The 17,029-nt window shown below is 46.2% G+C and overlaps 1 protein-coding gene across 3 annotated transcripts in view; it reads left to right on the forward strand.

Moving 5' to 3' along the window:
• The window catches only part of LOC142572059 (protein 5NUC-like), a 93,117-nt gene extending 81,263 nt beyond the window's left edge, over positions 1–11,854 (forward strand). For all 3 annotated transcript variants that reach the window (XM_075680880.1, XM_075680878.1, XM_075680879.1), the window contains exons 9-10: positions 3,788–3,985; positions 11,666–11,854. In XM_075680880.1, the coding sequence (XP_075536995.1) occupies positions 3,788–3,985; positions 11,666–11,844 (377 nt within the window). In that variant the 3' untranslated portion in view covers positions 11,845–11,854. The remainder of the gene's footprint in view (positions 1–3,787; positions 3,986–11,665) is intronic.
• The last annotated feature ends 5,175 nt before the right edge of the window (positions 11,855–17,029 follow it).

Consider the following 17,029-nt stretch of genomic DNA (forward strand, 5'->3'; position numbering starts at 1 on the left):
TTGAAACCAGAGATGCACGAAGGTCAATTCACTAGCTGCTGCCGCGATTCCTCAGTCCAGCATTTTGACAGCGAGTTTCCGCGCTCATCGAACGAGATGTGCTCATGTTTACTTGCGCGCGCTCGATACCGTGCTTGTTAATTTAGTTAAAACATGTTGGCGGCCTTGTTGGTTTGAATCCGTGATAGAACGTGTAAGCGGGACTGAACAAGAACGTAGAAAGAAGCGTAGAAAGACAGCGCTGTCTCTGTGTGTCCGTCTCATTCTACGTCCTCGTTCAGTCACGCTTACATATTCTATCATTGGTAATTTAGTCAGTAAGCAAACGTTAACAAGTTTACACGGCCGGTAAAACTGCTATCATTATTTCGCACAGCTATATACTACTTTGCTGTCGCAATCGGTGCTTCGCCTTTCGGGCCCGGAACTGTGACTTTTTCTCTTCACAGGAAGCTTTAGCTCGGAGACACCTACCTAAATGCATGAGAAAGGAGAACTCATTTTTCTCAGCAGCCACTGCACGAAATTTGATTAGTTTTGTTGCATTTAAAGGAAAACGTTAAAATCTAGTAATTCCTTGTAGCAAATCTTTATTTATGATTTCAATTTTTTTTAACAAAAAGCCTGCTGAAAATGGCAAATCTTCAGCACACGATGCTATCAAGTTTACATCTCTGTAACTCACCAACGAAAAACAATGTCACAATTCTGTAAATTTAATCTAATAGTATGCCTAAAGCTGCCAAAATTGATATGTTGTACACGACTCTCAAATAGACCACTGATATGTTAGTGCGACTTTTCCAACACCCATTTAAACAATGTAACCTATTAACGTAAGATATGAATTGATATATCAAATCTGGCTGGTTTGGATGCCTTAAAGGATATAGTTTACATAGCTCTGATCTATGTTCTCAGTACAGAGCTACAAATTTGTACACGTCGTGCTTCTGTATTTGTTAAGGTTGCCATTATTTAGAATTCCTTTTTAAAAATTTTGTGCCCTAAATCAAAATTCAGCTTCCAACAGACACTGTAACTTAACTTTCTTTCTCGAAAGCATATACTTTCACTAAAATCGGTCGAGTAGATATCTCAGAAATTTTTTTTCTGCGTTTTACATGTATTTGAATAGGCGGTATCGGAGTTGGGCCCGATCTAAAGCTTCCTCTTAATGTCTACCCCCCTTTATTCTCTCATCCACACAGCTCTCTTCTTCCAGTCTCCTTGTTATGCTTAATATTCTTGATTACATCGCTCTTTGCGCGGTCCTTAACTTGTTCTTGAGCTTCTACGTTCACATTCAAGTTTCAGCCTCATATATTATGACCTGTAGAATGCAATGATTGTACAATTTTATTTTCAACGACAGTTCTAAGCTCCAAGTCAGGACTTGGTAATGCCTGCCGTATGCACTCCAACCCATTTTTATTCTTCTGTAGATTTCCTTCTCATGATCAGCGTGACCTGTGGGTAACTGACCCAGATAAACGTACTGCTACACAGACTCCAGAGGGTGACTGGGTATCATAAATTATTGTTACCTTGCCAATCTAGTGAACATCTTCTGCATATTAATCTTCACCCCGGTTCTTATACTTTCTCGGATAAGGCCCGCAATCATCCGCTGCAATTCATCCACAATTGCTGAACAAAACAATGTGATCTGCGAACTGAAGGTTGTTGAGATACTCGCCGTTAATCCTCACTCCTAATCTTTCCCTCGTATGTACATGTATAATTTGTTATGTGCTATAAAGTTTAACACGAATCTATGTTGCAAACAATAGAGCCGCATATTGTATTCAGGTGGGCTACTTGGGTGTAGCCCCACATTTGACAGGTAGTGGCGCTTTGATGAGCGCAGTCCAAGAAAATTCCGCAAGAGGTGCTGTATATAAGGTACTCCTGCTAAAAAAAATTAGTTGTGGGGTTTTACGTGCCAAAACCACTTGCTGATTATGAGGCACCCCGTAGTGGAGGACTCCGGAAATTTCGACCACCTGGGGTTCTTTGACGTGCACCTAAATCTAAGTACACGAGTGTTTTCGCATTTCGCCCGCGTCGAAATGCGGCCGCCATTGCCGGGATTTGGTCCCGCGAGCCTCGTGCTTAGCAGCCTAACACCATAGTCAATAAGCAACCATGGCGGGTAATAGGCCGCAAGGCTTGGCCTATTAAACGCAGAAATAAAGACGTATTTTAAAATATAAGTCTATGAAATAAACAAGAATAATTGAAATTTAGCACTGACTACCCAGTGGCTGCATAACGGCTCCTAGATTAGAGCAAGAATTGCGCTCCAATGCGCTGTTGGGTTATTTCAGAGTTGCACTCAAGTGATCAAGCACTCCCACTTTTAACAGAAACGAATTTCAAGGAGAAATCTTTCCATCAACTCGTCGCCGAATTAACGGTAGTTATCGAAATACAACGACTGCTTTAATGACTGGACGGCTTTCTCTAGCTTTGTGTAGTCGAGGAGGAAGCTCAGATCGAGGTACATTTGTGATTGCGGGGTTCTTTATTTAGGGCAATGCCCACAGCCACACACGTACGTTCCAGCGAGTCGTGAATTAATCTGTAGAAGTTAATGCGCTAATTAAATGGTTGTGTATCGTAGACAGAGGGCTTTTGTATGCTGCGGACTCCTCAGCAGTTTCACGCGCTTCGGAAGCCCGAAGTAGAGGTGATAACATCACTCGACGTCCCCAGGTTGTTCTTCCCACAATGGGAACCGAGGACGATGCTGCTTAATTTCGGTGATATAGCGAGAACAGATGTGTTAAACATGACATTTTGGTGGCATCAGAGTTGCAATTTGTGCATTTTCTTCTGGCGCTCATGTGGGTATGAAAGCTTTTGTTTCTTTCTGTGTTCGCGAGATGATGCGCAAATGACGTTAACCGGTGCCCTATGTGGTTGTACAGCGTGTCATTAAGAGTGGTGGCACAAGTGGCGGAAGCATCTAACGTCGTACGTTGCAGTGGGGCAAAGTCAACGTCGCTCTAAAGACGTGCTTAGGACACTTATTTAGTTCCTGAAGCGGCTATGCTTGCTCACCAGCATTTCAACCATTACGGACGAGAAAGCTTTGAATATTTGATTGATTGATTGATTGATTGATTGATTGATTGATTGATTGATTGATTGATTGATTGATTGATTGATTGATTGATTGATTGATTGATTGATTGATTGATTGATTGATTGATTGCGACCTGCCCACACAAAGGTGTCACCACCCATTTTGCAAGCGTAAGCTCTACTGTAACGTCTAAAGACAATAAAAGTAACGTCCAGCATATTATTCTCTGTTCTGTATAAACCACTGTGTCATAAACATGATATTCGCAGAGCTCTTCTAATAGAAATAGGAATTTTGCTCAAAGTGGAAGCACCTTGGCTATCAAGTTTAAACACCCCAACTTAGGAATTACAGTAGTATTGTTATTTATGAGCTAAATGCTATTATACCCTCACACTTCAAGTTTCCGGAGATGCTTCTGATTTACGTGATACTTTCATACACCTGAGGGTGCGAATAAAAAGTTTTCTAACAGTTACTTAAGTTTAGAGGCTTGCTTAAACTAAAGCAGATTTTACTGAAATCGGTTCAGCGTTGCCTTCAGAGAGTATTTCTAAATTCCATGTTTATTTAAACCGCGACTGCCCGAGCTAGACCTTTCTAGGAAACAATGATGTCAGTGACTTCGATACCTTCAAGCAAGTCCCGCCTCCTCCTCATTGCTTACACCCCCCCCCCCCGTTTTTCTTTCCATAGGCTTCCGGGTGGCATTCGACTTGACAAAACCCAATTACAGTCGTGTTACTTCGATCAGCGTCCTTTGTGCAAATTGCAGTGTGCCGCATTACGAGCCACTTAACCTATCGGCGACCTACGGCATAGTTACTGCAGACTTTCTTACAAGAGGTGGCGACGGCTTCGAGTTCGACAAATCAGTGAATGTCAGCGACGGTGGTAAGGAATATTTTTACATGGAAGTCTATGCTCTAATTAGGATGCGACTGTTCTGTTTAACGAATTTCTCTCGCCCATTGTTCTTGGTTGAAGAGATGCTTTACTCGTGCTGCCGATGTACTCTCATCGCGTAAACCTTTCTAATGTTGTACATTTGTGATCTCAAAGATCTCAGTTTATCTTCTTTTTATTTTCTTGAGCCATAAATATGCCGAAAACTATACGAGGCCGCGGTGGTTTAAAACACGTTCCACATCTGCCATAGTAGCTGTCAGTGACGCCAACAAACACTCCTAGCTAGGCTTAGTACATGCGCACAAGTGCCCAAGAAAGTAGACGCGGACGCGTCTGCTGCCGTAGCTCCATAGGTAGACCGTCACATGCGTCATGAATAAGCTGTTGGCTCGTCTAGCACCAGGGTTGTCTTTTCTTTTTTCTTTTGCGACTTTCACATCCCATCTATAATACTAGGAATACCAAACCTTACGTGCATTTAACCCGCAATAATAATTATTTCTACGAAGAGCAGCCGTTTCGATAGCACTTATATGCACATTACAGGCACATTTTCGTCATCAGCGTTGGCGTGGCCATGGCGTCCCGTTATCTTTCTGTATACATATATGTATGGTATATCTTTATGTCTGACGTGTATGCAAGGCAGATCAACCGCGAAAGTTGCTCAAGCCAAATGTTACGTCCTTAACTATATTATTCCGGACAATTTCTTATTGCAGTGTGCAAATAAAATTAGTAAAAAATTATCCATAGCGCATGCCTTTTATCTTAAATCTTTTGAGACTACTGAAAAGTGTAAAAGTATGTTAGTGCGCACCAACGGAAAGTGATGTGATTTAACTGGCGTTGCTCCTAACTGGCAGCGCTGCGGCGCATTTGCGATGCTATTACAGTTCCTACACGACGTATTAAAGCTTTTAAAGATGCCAGAAATTTAGACGCACCCGCGTACGCTGCGTACCCGTGTAGCCGTATCCACCCATAGGTAGAACACCCTATGAGGAACTCGAGCGCAACGCTAAAGCTTGTTATCACTGTCAGTGCTTCGCCCTTCGGGCCCCAATGCCAATTTTCTCCATGCCTTTACTGTACCCACTGTCACTTGGCTTCTATGTTTGTTTGTTTTTTGCCAGTTACACGGACGCTCGAATCGTGTTTTGGTCGTCGCCGGCGTGACCGCCGTGCTATCAGCGATGCGTCGAGATTTCTTCGCGAAAGACGCGCAGCGCGTTTGGCTGAAAAAACGATCATATATAATCAGGCTGTCATACTCCCTGTCATACTCTTCTCAGTGGCTCTGATGGGGAGACAAGGAAGCGTTCTGCCTTCCGCTGCTGACGCGAGTGTGGTGCGCCCAAACGCTAGCGCTCCTGTCTAGCGTCAAGAGTGCGCTTGCGGCACTATACTTGCCTTTTGCAGTTCGACACAACTAACGGCTCTGAGCCCCGCATTCGCTTATGCTCTTTTTTCTTTTGCTGCCTCCTCCTTTCCTCTCTTATCTTTTTCTCCCCACACCCCTTTCCCCGTGCAGTGCTGTTGAGGTGTCCTCCTGTGAGAGACAGTTACGGCACTGCACTTATCTCTTCCATTCTCTCTAAAATCACTTCTCTCTCTCTCTCTCTCACACACACACACACACACACACACACGCACACACACGCACACACACACAAACACAAACACACACACACACACACACACACACACACACACACACACACACACACACACACACACACACACACACACACTGGTGCCGCTCCTTATCACCAAGGGTCAGTGACTCTACTAGGGGTGAGCGAATAGTGTCTTCTGAGACCGAATCGAATATGAATCGAATAGTGCCAGGAGCGACACGAATCGAATCGAATGTGCATGCTTTTCAAATAGTTTTGTAATACTGAACACCGGTCATCACAATTAATATAAACGGTATTCACATCCCAGTATTCTTGAAGTTAGCAAGTTTGTCATTACATAGTATACGTTATGAAGCGTTGCGTTTAAAAGCACAAATAGAGCGTTTAGAAGCGAACAATTAGTTTTTTTGCATGTTGTTCAGAGTTCTTCAGAGTGCGAATGATCGCTGTGCAAGCTTTAATGTATGGCTAAGTGTCATAGCCTGCTCCACTTGGCAAGTTCTCATGTTTTAGGTCTGTGTTATGCCCGGGGGAGGGGGGGGGGTACATACCGTAGTTTTGCTCCAGTTTTATGTTTATTTGGGGGAAGTTGGCGTGTTGAAATATTCGAAAAGTATTTTAAATGTATTCGCGTACGTAAAGTGACTATTCGATCCAAGGACTGCAAAGAATAGGACACTATTAGATTCATCATTCGTAAGTTTTCAATATTCGCGCACCCTTATCACGCTATCGTTGTCAGGCGCCTGGTAGCTACCATGACGCTGTTTTTGTTGCGCAGGAACAGTTGTCTTACTCGCTGGGTTGCACTAATATGTCGCCCCTGCGTTCCATTTGAGCGCCGTCCGAGTGCATCGGTCGGTGTTTGCTTTCCGTGTTTCGGCCGAAGGGCAAAGCTCAGAAACCGTCAGTTTTTTAATAGTTTTATTTGTCTTGTATTTCACCTTAAGGAGTCTGTTACGTTTACTAATGCTAAGATATAAGATGTTTTTTGATAGTTCGCTTATTTTTCTTTCAACCTAAAGCTTAGATGGCTGGGAGTAAAATTTACAGCAGGAATTTACCGGATACTGCGCCATCAGGCTACGATTTAATCACTTAATTGCGTGCGATCTGGCGACGTAGCCATCTGTACGTACACTGCTTCTTATTTTTATTTTATTTTTTTGCTTTTATAGCTTTCAACTAAATATTCCAAAAGAGTCGCAGCTTCGCCCGAAAGGCGAAGGATCGCTTACGATACCGAATTAGTAAACAGCTTTACGAAGTGAGGATAGTAGCTTTATCGTCCCTAAACTTGCGAACGTTCCCTCGCAAACAAAATTAATAAGCATGAAGTCACGTGCGCACAAGCAAACATCTCACTCGATGACCGCGCGCACTCGCTCTCGAAACGCTGGAGTGAGAAAGCGCGGCAGGAGCTGCAAGCGAATTGATCTTCGTGCTACTTCTCGCTTCAACACGAACTAACCGGAAAGAACACAGCGCAGATGAATCTATTTCAACGAAAAGACTTGCCTTACCGCACTTCAGAGAACCTGCGGGGCACTGGCGAGTAAGAAGAGCGAACGCAATACAGGGAATGTCATCGTGATGGCCATGGGACTCTCTGCTCAGTAATTTGAGCAGCAAGCGCCAGCCGCCTTCTTCCTCCAACTGTCTGCCCACCGCGTTTAATCCAACGACGAGGGAATCAATTCGCCATTCACATCTGCGGAGCTAACCATGGCACTGTAGCAGATAAACACTCGCAGTGCTCCTGGTCTTGAGGGAGTGACGCGGCAAATGTTGAATAACCACGACGAGGATGGCGAGGCAGAACTCTTAGCTACCATTAATAACGCGTGGATGTCGGGCAATATTCCGCCGCATTGGAAGCACTCGGTGGTGGTCCTTTTACCCAAACGAGGCAAGCCAGCACATGACACAGCCAACCTGAGGCCAGCCTCATTGACGTTAGTCTTCTCGAAATTTCTGGAAAGACTGACACATGACAGCTTGACCGTTATACTGGAAGACAGTGGAGAGGGCCCCAACTTTGATACAGATCAAACAAGCTTCATACCAGGCCTTTGTACAGCCCGTAGTTTGTATCTGATGAGACGAGTGGCAGTCACCCGGCGGATTGGAATAAAAGTACCCGGCATCATGGTGGCGGTCAACCTCAAAAAGGCATTACATACGCTAACCCCACGATGCCATTCTTCGGTCGATAATGGGAGTTAGTCCGGGAGAGCAAATATGCAATATAGTGAATAGCTTTCTGGCCGACCGCACCACTGACATTAGAACCCGGCTCAAATTAAGAAGAATGTAGGTGTGCCACAACGGGTCATCCTCTCATTTACCCACTTCAAATTAGTGATCAGAGGACAGGCCATCTAGATTCGGCAAGTACCTGGTGTCAAAAACACAATATATTCTGATGATATTACAAAACGAACTGAGCCGATGACCCCCTTCAACACAACGAAGGAACACCAGGCAGCAATGCAAGAGGCACTAGACACAACAGAAGAATACCTAACAACCACCGGAATGCAACTTCCACCGGCAAACAACCATATCATTTTTCTTGGAGGAGTACCAGAAGAACAAGATGAGGTGACACTCAAGAGCGGCGGCAGGGATATTCAACAAGCTCCGAACAGGGAACTGAGTGTCCTGGGAATCCAAATACATGAGTCAGCTGGAGCCAAAACATGGCTCGGAGAGCTTGAGGACCATTCGTGCTAGGCCTTGCAACTCCTAGTCGCGGATGAGCTGGTATCCGCACTGTGCATACCCTGGTACAAGTGGTGTTAACTTCCAAATCTTGCTACGACGCAGTCGACTTCGCTCTGACGAAAAAACAGGGAGAGAAGCCACAGCGTCTGCACCAAGAAAGTCTGAGAGTGATTAAAAGCCTCCCATGACACCACAGAGCGGAGGAGCTCTACAAGTTCGCCTGTTTAACACCGATCAAACCGATTCTCAATTTCCAGAATCAAGGGCATGAAGTCAGGCGAGCGCTATCTACTGTAGGCCTGACGCAAACTTCCTGAGCTAGATAGACGACAAATTGACACTGTCTCATATTGAAACCTCAACATTCAACTTAAACCAACCCCTTAGGAGGATACACAGCTCAGAGGCCCCAAGCCTATTCCACGAATGACTAGTGGGGAACACCACGAGAAGAGAGCAGCAGCCACAAAACGTGCATATGGCAACACAAAGGGTGTGTACACTGACACCGCGTGGGAAGATGAGGTGCTAGCGGCGGCCGCCTTCAACGGCTGCGTGGGACTCGGAGGAGGCCTCTTCAAGTATGCGGAGCTTCACCACATACCACATGAAGTTGCACGCAATATACCTTGCTGCTGAAACTGTAGACAAAGCATTAATCAAAAGAACAAACACCAGAGGACACTACAACATATACATGGACTCGTTAGAAGCACTAAAGCCCTTTCGGTGCCCCCCAGAAAGGGCAATTGCCCTTATGACGTAAAAAAAGTCGCAATGCGACTCCACCGAGAATAAGGAGTGCACGTAAGTGTGGAATAGACCCCGGGGCACGCGGCTGGCGCCGGCAACGACGCAGCTCACGCAGCGGCGAGTGCAATCATAAGCAACAGCTCGCACGCCTCATGACCACCCATGATGCCTGAAAGAATTCGCATCAGTCCAAAAGAAAGAGCGCCTTCATAAAGGCGAGGTTTAGACAAGACAATACAAATCCTGTCATGGACTAGATTACTCCAAACCGCAGCCGGATCCCGAACGGGGTTCCCAAGGAAGCCGAAATTATCATAATTAGGGTGTGACCTGGGGCTGCAGTAACAGAAGACATTCTGAAATGGTAGCGCTACAAATAGAGGAAGAAAGCACAAGGTGACGATCGCGAAGAAACTACCAAGTTCAAGCACGTCATCTGCCACTCATGCATAACGGGCGTAAAGCCAGACATTAACCATCTCCTGTGGGAATGTCCGGACCTTGAGCCGGAGACACAAGCCTGGATAGATCCATTCTGTTAAAGGGCCCGTAACGAGGCCAGCAAATTTTGGTTATACGCTGGAAGTTGTTACGTGTCTTCTAGGGAGCGTACTGCCGCAAAAATTTTTCAAGTCGGCTCATTAATAGCCGAGATAAAAATATTTCAGTACCGCGAACCCATGATTTTAGCAGGTGGGCTCCATTGTATAGCGAGACCCCCTCTCCGCCCGCCCCGTCAAGCCTGTGCAAGCGAAATTCCTTCCCTGCGTTCTCCCATGCCGGACCTCGAGGACTGCGTGACACATACGTCACGGGCCCCGCCTTCACTTTATTTTTCCTCCTCGTTTCTTTTCTTCTTCTTTTTTTTTTTGGCGATGCGCATTTCCGCTGGCGGCGTTGCGCACGAGCTGTTATCGTTTCTGGCAGTGCACGATTTTGCGCGCTGTGCACAAGGACACATGACTATAGAGGTATAATTCAGTGCTACACGAATACTGAGGCAGAACAAGCGTATCGTAGAGCATGATCACGCGCCGGAACACGGTAGAAAATGGCATAGTTTCGGTACCTGCGCACGTGACCACACGACCGTGGGAACAAGCAGACGAAGCGGTGGTACATCTTTCTTGCTTCGGTGCGAAGTAAAGCAAAAAACATGTAGACGTTCCGTTCGTGTGTTTTATTATTTCTCTAAACATCAATTCGTCAATTCAAGCAACAGATCACACAAATAATAGATGGTGCCTTGAATAATTCTCGAAGCCACGTGTCACTACGAGCGAGGTCACATTGTGGACTCGAGTACGCATGCGCAGGCACGCGGCTACGTCATCCTCCGGCTTGGAGCGTGGCGGCAGTGAGAAGGAAAAACAGCGTTCGGTTTGAAATTTCAAATCTTTCTGCGGCGCGTAGCGATGTAATACTTTGCAGATACGATCGTTATCACGCAATGTACGCTCTGCGCTTCTCAGCTCAAAATGGTCCGACATTGTGAGGGGCCCTTTAAAGACTGGATATGCCCACTAACACACCTGAACGCTTGGTTGTTATCAGCTCCCTCTAGGAGTTCGTGATGACTGCGCAGCTTCAGTGTAGACATTAATCCTTTTTCCCACGTAGGCCTGTGTCCCTGCCCTTATAATAAAAGCATACTTTAGCAAATAGCGCATAAAACGGGACACAGGAACAAAGCACACGACACAGGCGCTGTTTCGTGGGGAGGTGAGCCCCGGAGAACGAATATGCAACATAATGAATGGCTTCCTGGCGGACCGCACCACTGAAATTAGAACTGGGGCAAGGAACACGACCCAACTTAAGAACAACATAGGTGTGCCACAACGCCTGTGTCGTGTGCCCCTTTTCTGTGTCCCGTTTCCTGCGCTGTTTTCTAAAGCATGTGCCCGTACCAACAAGCTCGGCTAGCTGCTATTCTGAAGTTTATAATAAAGGTTGTCACTCACTCACTAAACTATCAGCACTCAACGCACCTGTCCCCATCGCAAATCGCCTTCAACATAGGGCCCGCTTGGCCGCGCCATCCCCAGACGCCGATGACTGAACTCCCCTCCCCCACCCCCTACGGTGCGTTGCTCTCCCCTCTTTGCTCCCTTGCGCGCACGAGATCCAGCCACCATCGGCGGCTGAACATCGCAGACTTTTACTTACATATGCAGCATAGGGTGCGCGGCGACGATGTTATCGCACTTGGATGTTATACGGAACACCATGACGATGGCGGCGATGACGGAAGAAATGCGTCTGGAATTTCCATACAATTGCTATGACAATAGAAAGATAAATTCATCAAGCACAGCACCGAAGTTACTTTTATATTACGTAACCATATTACGTGTAAATGTGAAGATTCGCACGTTTACAAGTCTTGCCATGGTATGATCATTTGATATTAGAGTCTGCGCCACAGGTGATGAGAATATAATCGAAAGATACCAAAAATTAATCGGCGTGTTTGTTGCTGCTACAACACCATGAATGTCGGCTTGTTCTTTACGCTCTGTTTTTTTTATTCAAAATACAGGCCCCATCGAATACGAAGCACTGGAGGAGTATGTCAAGAAGATTTCACCAATAAAAACACCAAACGAGGATCGTATCAAGATCACCTGGAATTCTTCAGACGAAGAACAAGTACGAAACTATACAAAAACAACGCGTGAAAGTCAAATTTGTGACGGAACAGTTTGTACAAACGAATAAAAATATCCTACCGAACAAAACACAACTCTTTCTTTTCTGACATTTCAGCCTTTCAGGTCGCCTAACAGTGAAAGCTACTTGAAAAGAAATCGCAAGAAAAGCATTATGTGTCCTCCTTTTAACATCACTCCTCGCGAAGAAATAAATCTGCATGTATGATGTCTACAGGCAACATTTCTAATTGACTAAAGAAATGTCTATATATTTGTGGGTGTAAGGGAAACGCACCAGCACGTTTTACTCCGACATTGAAGATGATGTTTATTAGGCACACATAGAAATATTTTTCTTAGTGTGCGGATAGGAAGGCGTATAAATATAAAGCAAGCTTAATTAAGATTCCGCAGCTACCTTAATTTCACACAATAAAAGTACGAAGATACCTATAAAGAAAGGAGTCAGACAAGGAGACACAATCTCTCCAATGCTATTCACTGCAGGTTTGGAAGAAGTATTCAAGCTATTAAACTGGGAAGGCTTAAGAGTAAGGATCGACGGCGAATATCTCACCAGCCTTCTCTTTGCCATTGTTCTTTTCAGCAGCACTGCAGACGTGTTACAACAAATGACTAAGGACCTTAACAGAGAGAGTGTAAGAGTGGGGTTGAAGATTAATATGCAGAAGACAAAGATAATGATAAATAGCCGGGCAAGGGAACAAGAGTTTAGGATCGCCAGTCATCCTCTAGAGTCTGTGAAGGAGTACGTTTACCTAGATCAATTATTCACAGGGAACCCTGATCATGAGAAGGAAATTCATTGAAGAATAAAAAATTGGGGGACGCTTAAGCTTCGCCTTCAAGAGTGGAACGCGATAGCGTTATCGCACCCCGTTCGCACCACCCACTCATTCGCTCGACATGCTCTTGAGTCACACAAAGACGAAACGTGCGCCTGAGCAAGCGGAACGAACCTCGGTGCCTCGGAGGGAGAAACTATCTACGCGGGCCAAACGTCGGGATCGTCATGGACAGCCGGGCCACGACGCGCCATGAAAGCGGACGCGATCATGGGGCTGACGCCTCCATGGGATCGTCCTCTATCTCGCTTGTGAGCACCACGCATACGCTTGACTCCTCGACAGCAGCACGGCACACATCACAGGGGACGCTTTCCCACCAGACGCGCTACGGCGCAGCGAACACGTCAGAGGCGTCCCGCGTCGGATGCGGCACCTAGGAATCGCGCTGTGAGCGGAAAGAGGAGCCGCGTCGCCTAAACACAAGGGTTCGAATGACGCACGCTGGAAGTTGGAAAGGGAGAGAGCGGGAAAACTTATTAAACGCAAGGGTATTGGGGCATCCTCGCATTGGTCCCCGCACGGCCCCAATGCGCTCATACGAGATAAAGGGGAGAAGCGGGCGAGTGGGGTGCCACCTGTCGGGGCAGCGCCGTACATTGCGAGGAGGAGGTCTTCTGTGTTTGCCGCAAGATGGCTCTGCGTGTGCGCCAAGCGCAGAAGAAATGTAGCGGCAACGTGCTTCGCTACTCGTTTAACTGCGACTTCTGCAATTTACATGCTCATAATTACCGATATACACCGCAGTATAACTTTCTACGGCAATTTTCTAAGGCAACACTGCTTTCACTAGAGGCGCTTTTGTTGCGCTTTGAACCATCGAATTCATGGCTGAGGTACTGCGCGTTTGGCTTTCGAGGAGGACGGACGCGTGATGGCTCGCTCCGTGCGAGGTTCTTTGGCGGCCGCCGTTGGCCGCGGTGACAGCTTTTCTTCTGCACCCTCGGATTATAGGATTTTGCTGCCAACATCGCCTTTAGGCGAGAGCATGCAACAGTGCGTTTTTTTTTTCACGGTCACCTGGCAAGAAGACCGCACCGGCTGGAAGATTTTCGAGAGCCATTGGAGGAAGCTGGTATCATCAAGAGCATCACTGGTATAGGAGCCTTCCAGATGAATCACATCTGGCTAGTCAAATTGCGCAGCAAGGCGGACAAGGATGCTCTGGTGAAAACGGGTGGACTTCAGGTCAAGTGCGGCTTCTGCGCTGTCCAACACTCCGTCAAACAAGACGTCACCGTGAAAGTGCACTGCGTCGACTTTGCTGTCCAAAGTGAGAGCTTTCGGCAAGCGTTGAGCAGCTTTGGTGACGTCCTTGACGTGTCGAACAACTGGTCCGTCGCCGGTTTTGAACATGCGACATCTACGACGAGAGTCGTGCGAATGAGACTTAAGGAAGGTGTTGAGTTTGATGACCTGCCTCATCTTTTGACGTTGGGAAGTGGCACCGTCCTTCTCGTGGCCCCGTACCGGTCCCCGCTATGTTTGAGGTGCCGCAGGCAAGGACACATTCGACGGGACTGCCAGACGCCACGTTGTGGTGTGTGCCGGGCGTCCGGACACGAAAGCAATGATTGTGCAAGGAGCTACGCTAGAGTAAATAAAACGGTTCTCCCAACAGAAGAAGTACAAGAGAACATAATGGACGCGGAGGAGGCCGAAAGGTCTGCCCCGAACAGCAACACCAAGGAAGGTGAAGACAAGACCCGGGAGACTGACGCCGAGATAACTGGAGGGACGACACCTGACAGTAGGAACTTGACGAAGGCAACTGAGGAACGTGCCGAAATAGGCTGCACGCAAGAGCCACTGCCCTTAAGTCACGCAAGTGAAGAGGAAGACATGAGCGACAGCACCGAGATCACTACGGCCGAAGATCAAGCAGGCGCCACAGGGGCGACCGCGGCACGCGGGAAGCGTCCCAGAACAGACATTCCGAAGTTGACGCAGGACAGCACCGAACGCAAGGTTAAACGCCTGGAGCGTCAGTGGCATCGCGTTGCTGGCGCCAAGGGTAAAAAATATGTCCCCGAAGCCCGGTCGGCGTCATCGTCGCCGGTTCGGGGTCAGGGACGCGATAAGTAATACCCTGGTATTCCCACTGCAGGGTAGAGCCACGGTAAGCGTTTTACTGGTGGTTCGCGCTTACAATCACCATGATTAGTATACCTACACCATTACGCGTCGGTACGCTCAATGTACGGGGTCTAGGGGCTAGTCGCAAGCAATATCAAGTCAAATGCATAATGCAAGAAAGAGCCCTAGATTTGCTTGCGGTCCAGGAGACGAACGTTAGCAGAGAGGAGGCGACCGAAGGCTTGGTAGCAAAATTTTCTTTAAGGTACAATGTATGCGTGAGCCATGCGGTGGGAACATCAGCCGGGTGTATGTTTGTTAAAAATTCAATTGGCATGGTCGTTTAAAAGGTTACAAGTTGCTTGCAAGGACGCTTTGTTTTGTGCGATCTTTCTTACTGGGAAGCGAAATTTAGATTTATTTGTGTCTATGCACCTACAAAGCCGCATGAAAGATGTTTGTTCTTTCGCGAATTGAGTGCGTATTTTGATTGTGAGACGTGTTTGATTGCGTTGGGTGACTACAATTGTGTCCTTAATCAGGAACACCGTTCAGCCACTGCTAGTGTAAATGATGAAAGTGCTGCGTATCTTAAGGAATGCGTGAGAAATTCTCTTTAAATGATGTGGCACAGTTCGCAAGAGGTGGAAGTCGCCAGCACTTCACACACTTTCAAGGCACTAGATCGAGTGTATGTGTGTTCGGATATTGCGCCTTTGTGTCAGAACTACGATGTTGATGCTGTTTCTTTCAGTGATCATTGTTTAGTGACCTTCGAGATCGGCCAAAAGCAAAAAAGGAAACTTGAATGGGAAAGATGGAAATTGAATGCGAAGCTTATCAGGATGACGTGTTCATAGATAACACAAAAGAAGAAATACATCATTTTTTAATGACACACTGCGCAGTGCCGCAGAGAAATGGGAGTTATTTAAACAAAGGGTAAAATTGAACGCAATAGAAAGAGGTGGGCATATGAAGTATCAGGCTCAAAAACATGAACAGGGGCTGCGGCAGGAGCTCGAAGACTTGGTGCAAATTGAAACAGCTAATCCGGGTTTGGTGACGCAAGAACTGCAAGTCATTAAAAGAAAACTAGAAAGCTTAGGGAAGGATAAATACAGAGGTGCAATTATACGAGCACGAGCTAAAAAATATCTCGCGGGCGAAATACCTACAAAGCGATCTTTTTCAGATGAAAAGGCGTACGCTCGAGGAAATGAAATATTGGAAATAGAATATAATGGGAAGATATTCAGAGAACAGAAAGTTATCATGATGGCATTTGAAAGTTACTATAGAGATTTGTTTGCTTGTCGTGAGCCAAAGGTGCCGGGTTACGAGGATGACTTTCTGGCAGAAATGCCGATGCTAGGCAAAGAGGAAACGAATTTATTAGAACTGAATATTAGTATGGAAGAGATTGAGAGGGCTATTGAGGAACTAAGCTCGGGCAAATTTCCAGGTCCAGATGGTATTACCGCGGCATTTTACAAGGCGTTCAAGGCGGACATGGCAACAGCATTGCATGAAGTATTTTCACAGGCACTCGAGCGGGAGACTTTACCTTCATCGTTCAATCGTGCGCACACAGTACTAATCCCAAAAGGCAAAGATAAAAATATACTACGTAATGTAACGGGATACAGGCGAATTACGCTGACTAATGTTGACTACGAGGTTTCCATGAAAGTTCTTGCAGCAAGGCTGCAGGGAGTTATACGGAAATTAGTTGGGCCGCACCAGACATGCGGCATCAGAGGTAGGAAAATATTTACAAATATTCATACAGCTAGAAGCATTTTAGAATATTGCGATAGCGCTCTCCTCAAGGTAGTGATGCTACAAATAGATCTAGCTAAGGCTTTTTATATGGTACCACATAGTTTTCTCATTTTATTAATTAATTATGTAGGGCTTGGTTCCGTCATGTGTAAAGGCATCCAAATGGCATATCAATGCTCATGGACCAATTTAATTGTTAATGGTGAACTATCATAACGCATACAAGTACTCTCTTCCGTTCGACAGGGTTGTCCGTTAAGTCCTTTACCTTTTGCTTTATTTTTGGAGGCGCTCTGTAGAAAAATAGTGAACAGTACAGAAATCAGGGGGCTTAAGATACAGTCCTGTAAGTGCGTGTTCTAGCTTATGCCGATGACGTTGCCCTATTTGCTGCAGACAGGGAGAGTGTTAGCTCATTATTAAGAATTACTGAAAGGTTTTGCGAGAAAAGTTGCAGTGAAATCAATAAGCAAAAGAGCATTGGTCTCTGGCATATCCATTGGAATGCCACGCCCGGTGTTTTTG

The sequence above is a fragment of the Dermacentor variabilis genome, chromosome 2, assembly GCF_050947875.1.
Source record: "Dermacentor variabilis isolate Ectoservices chromosome 2, ASM5094787v1, whole genome shotgun sequence".
NCBI classification, from domain to species: domain Eukaryota; kingdom Metazoa; phylum Arthropoda; class Arachnida; order Ixodida; family Ixodidae; genus Dermacentor; species Dermacentor variabilis.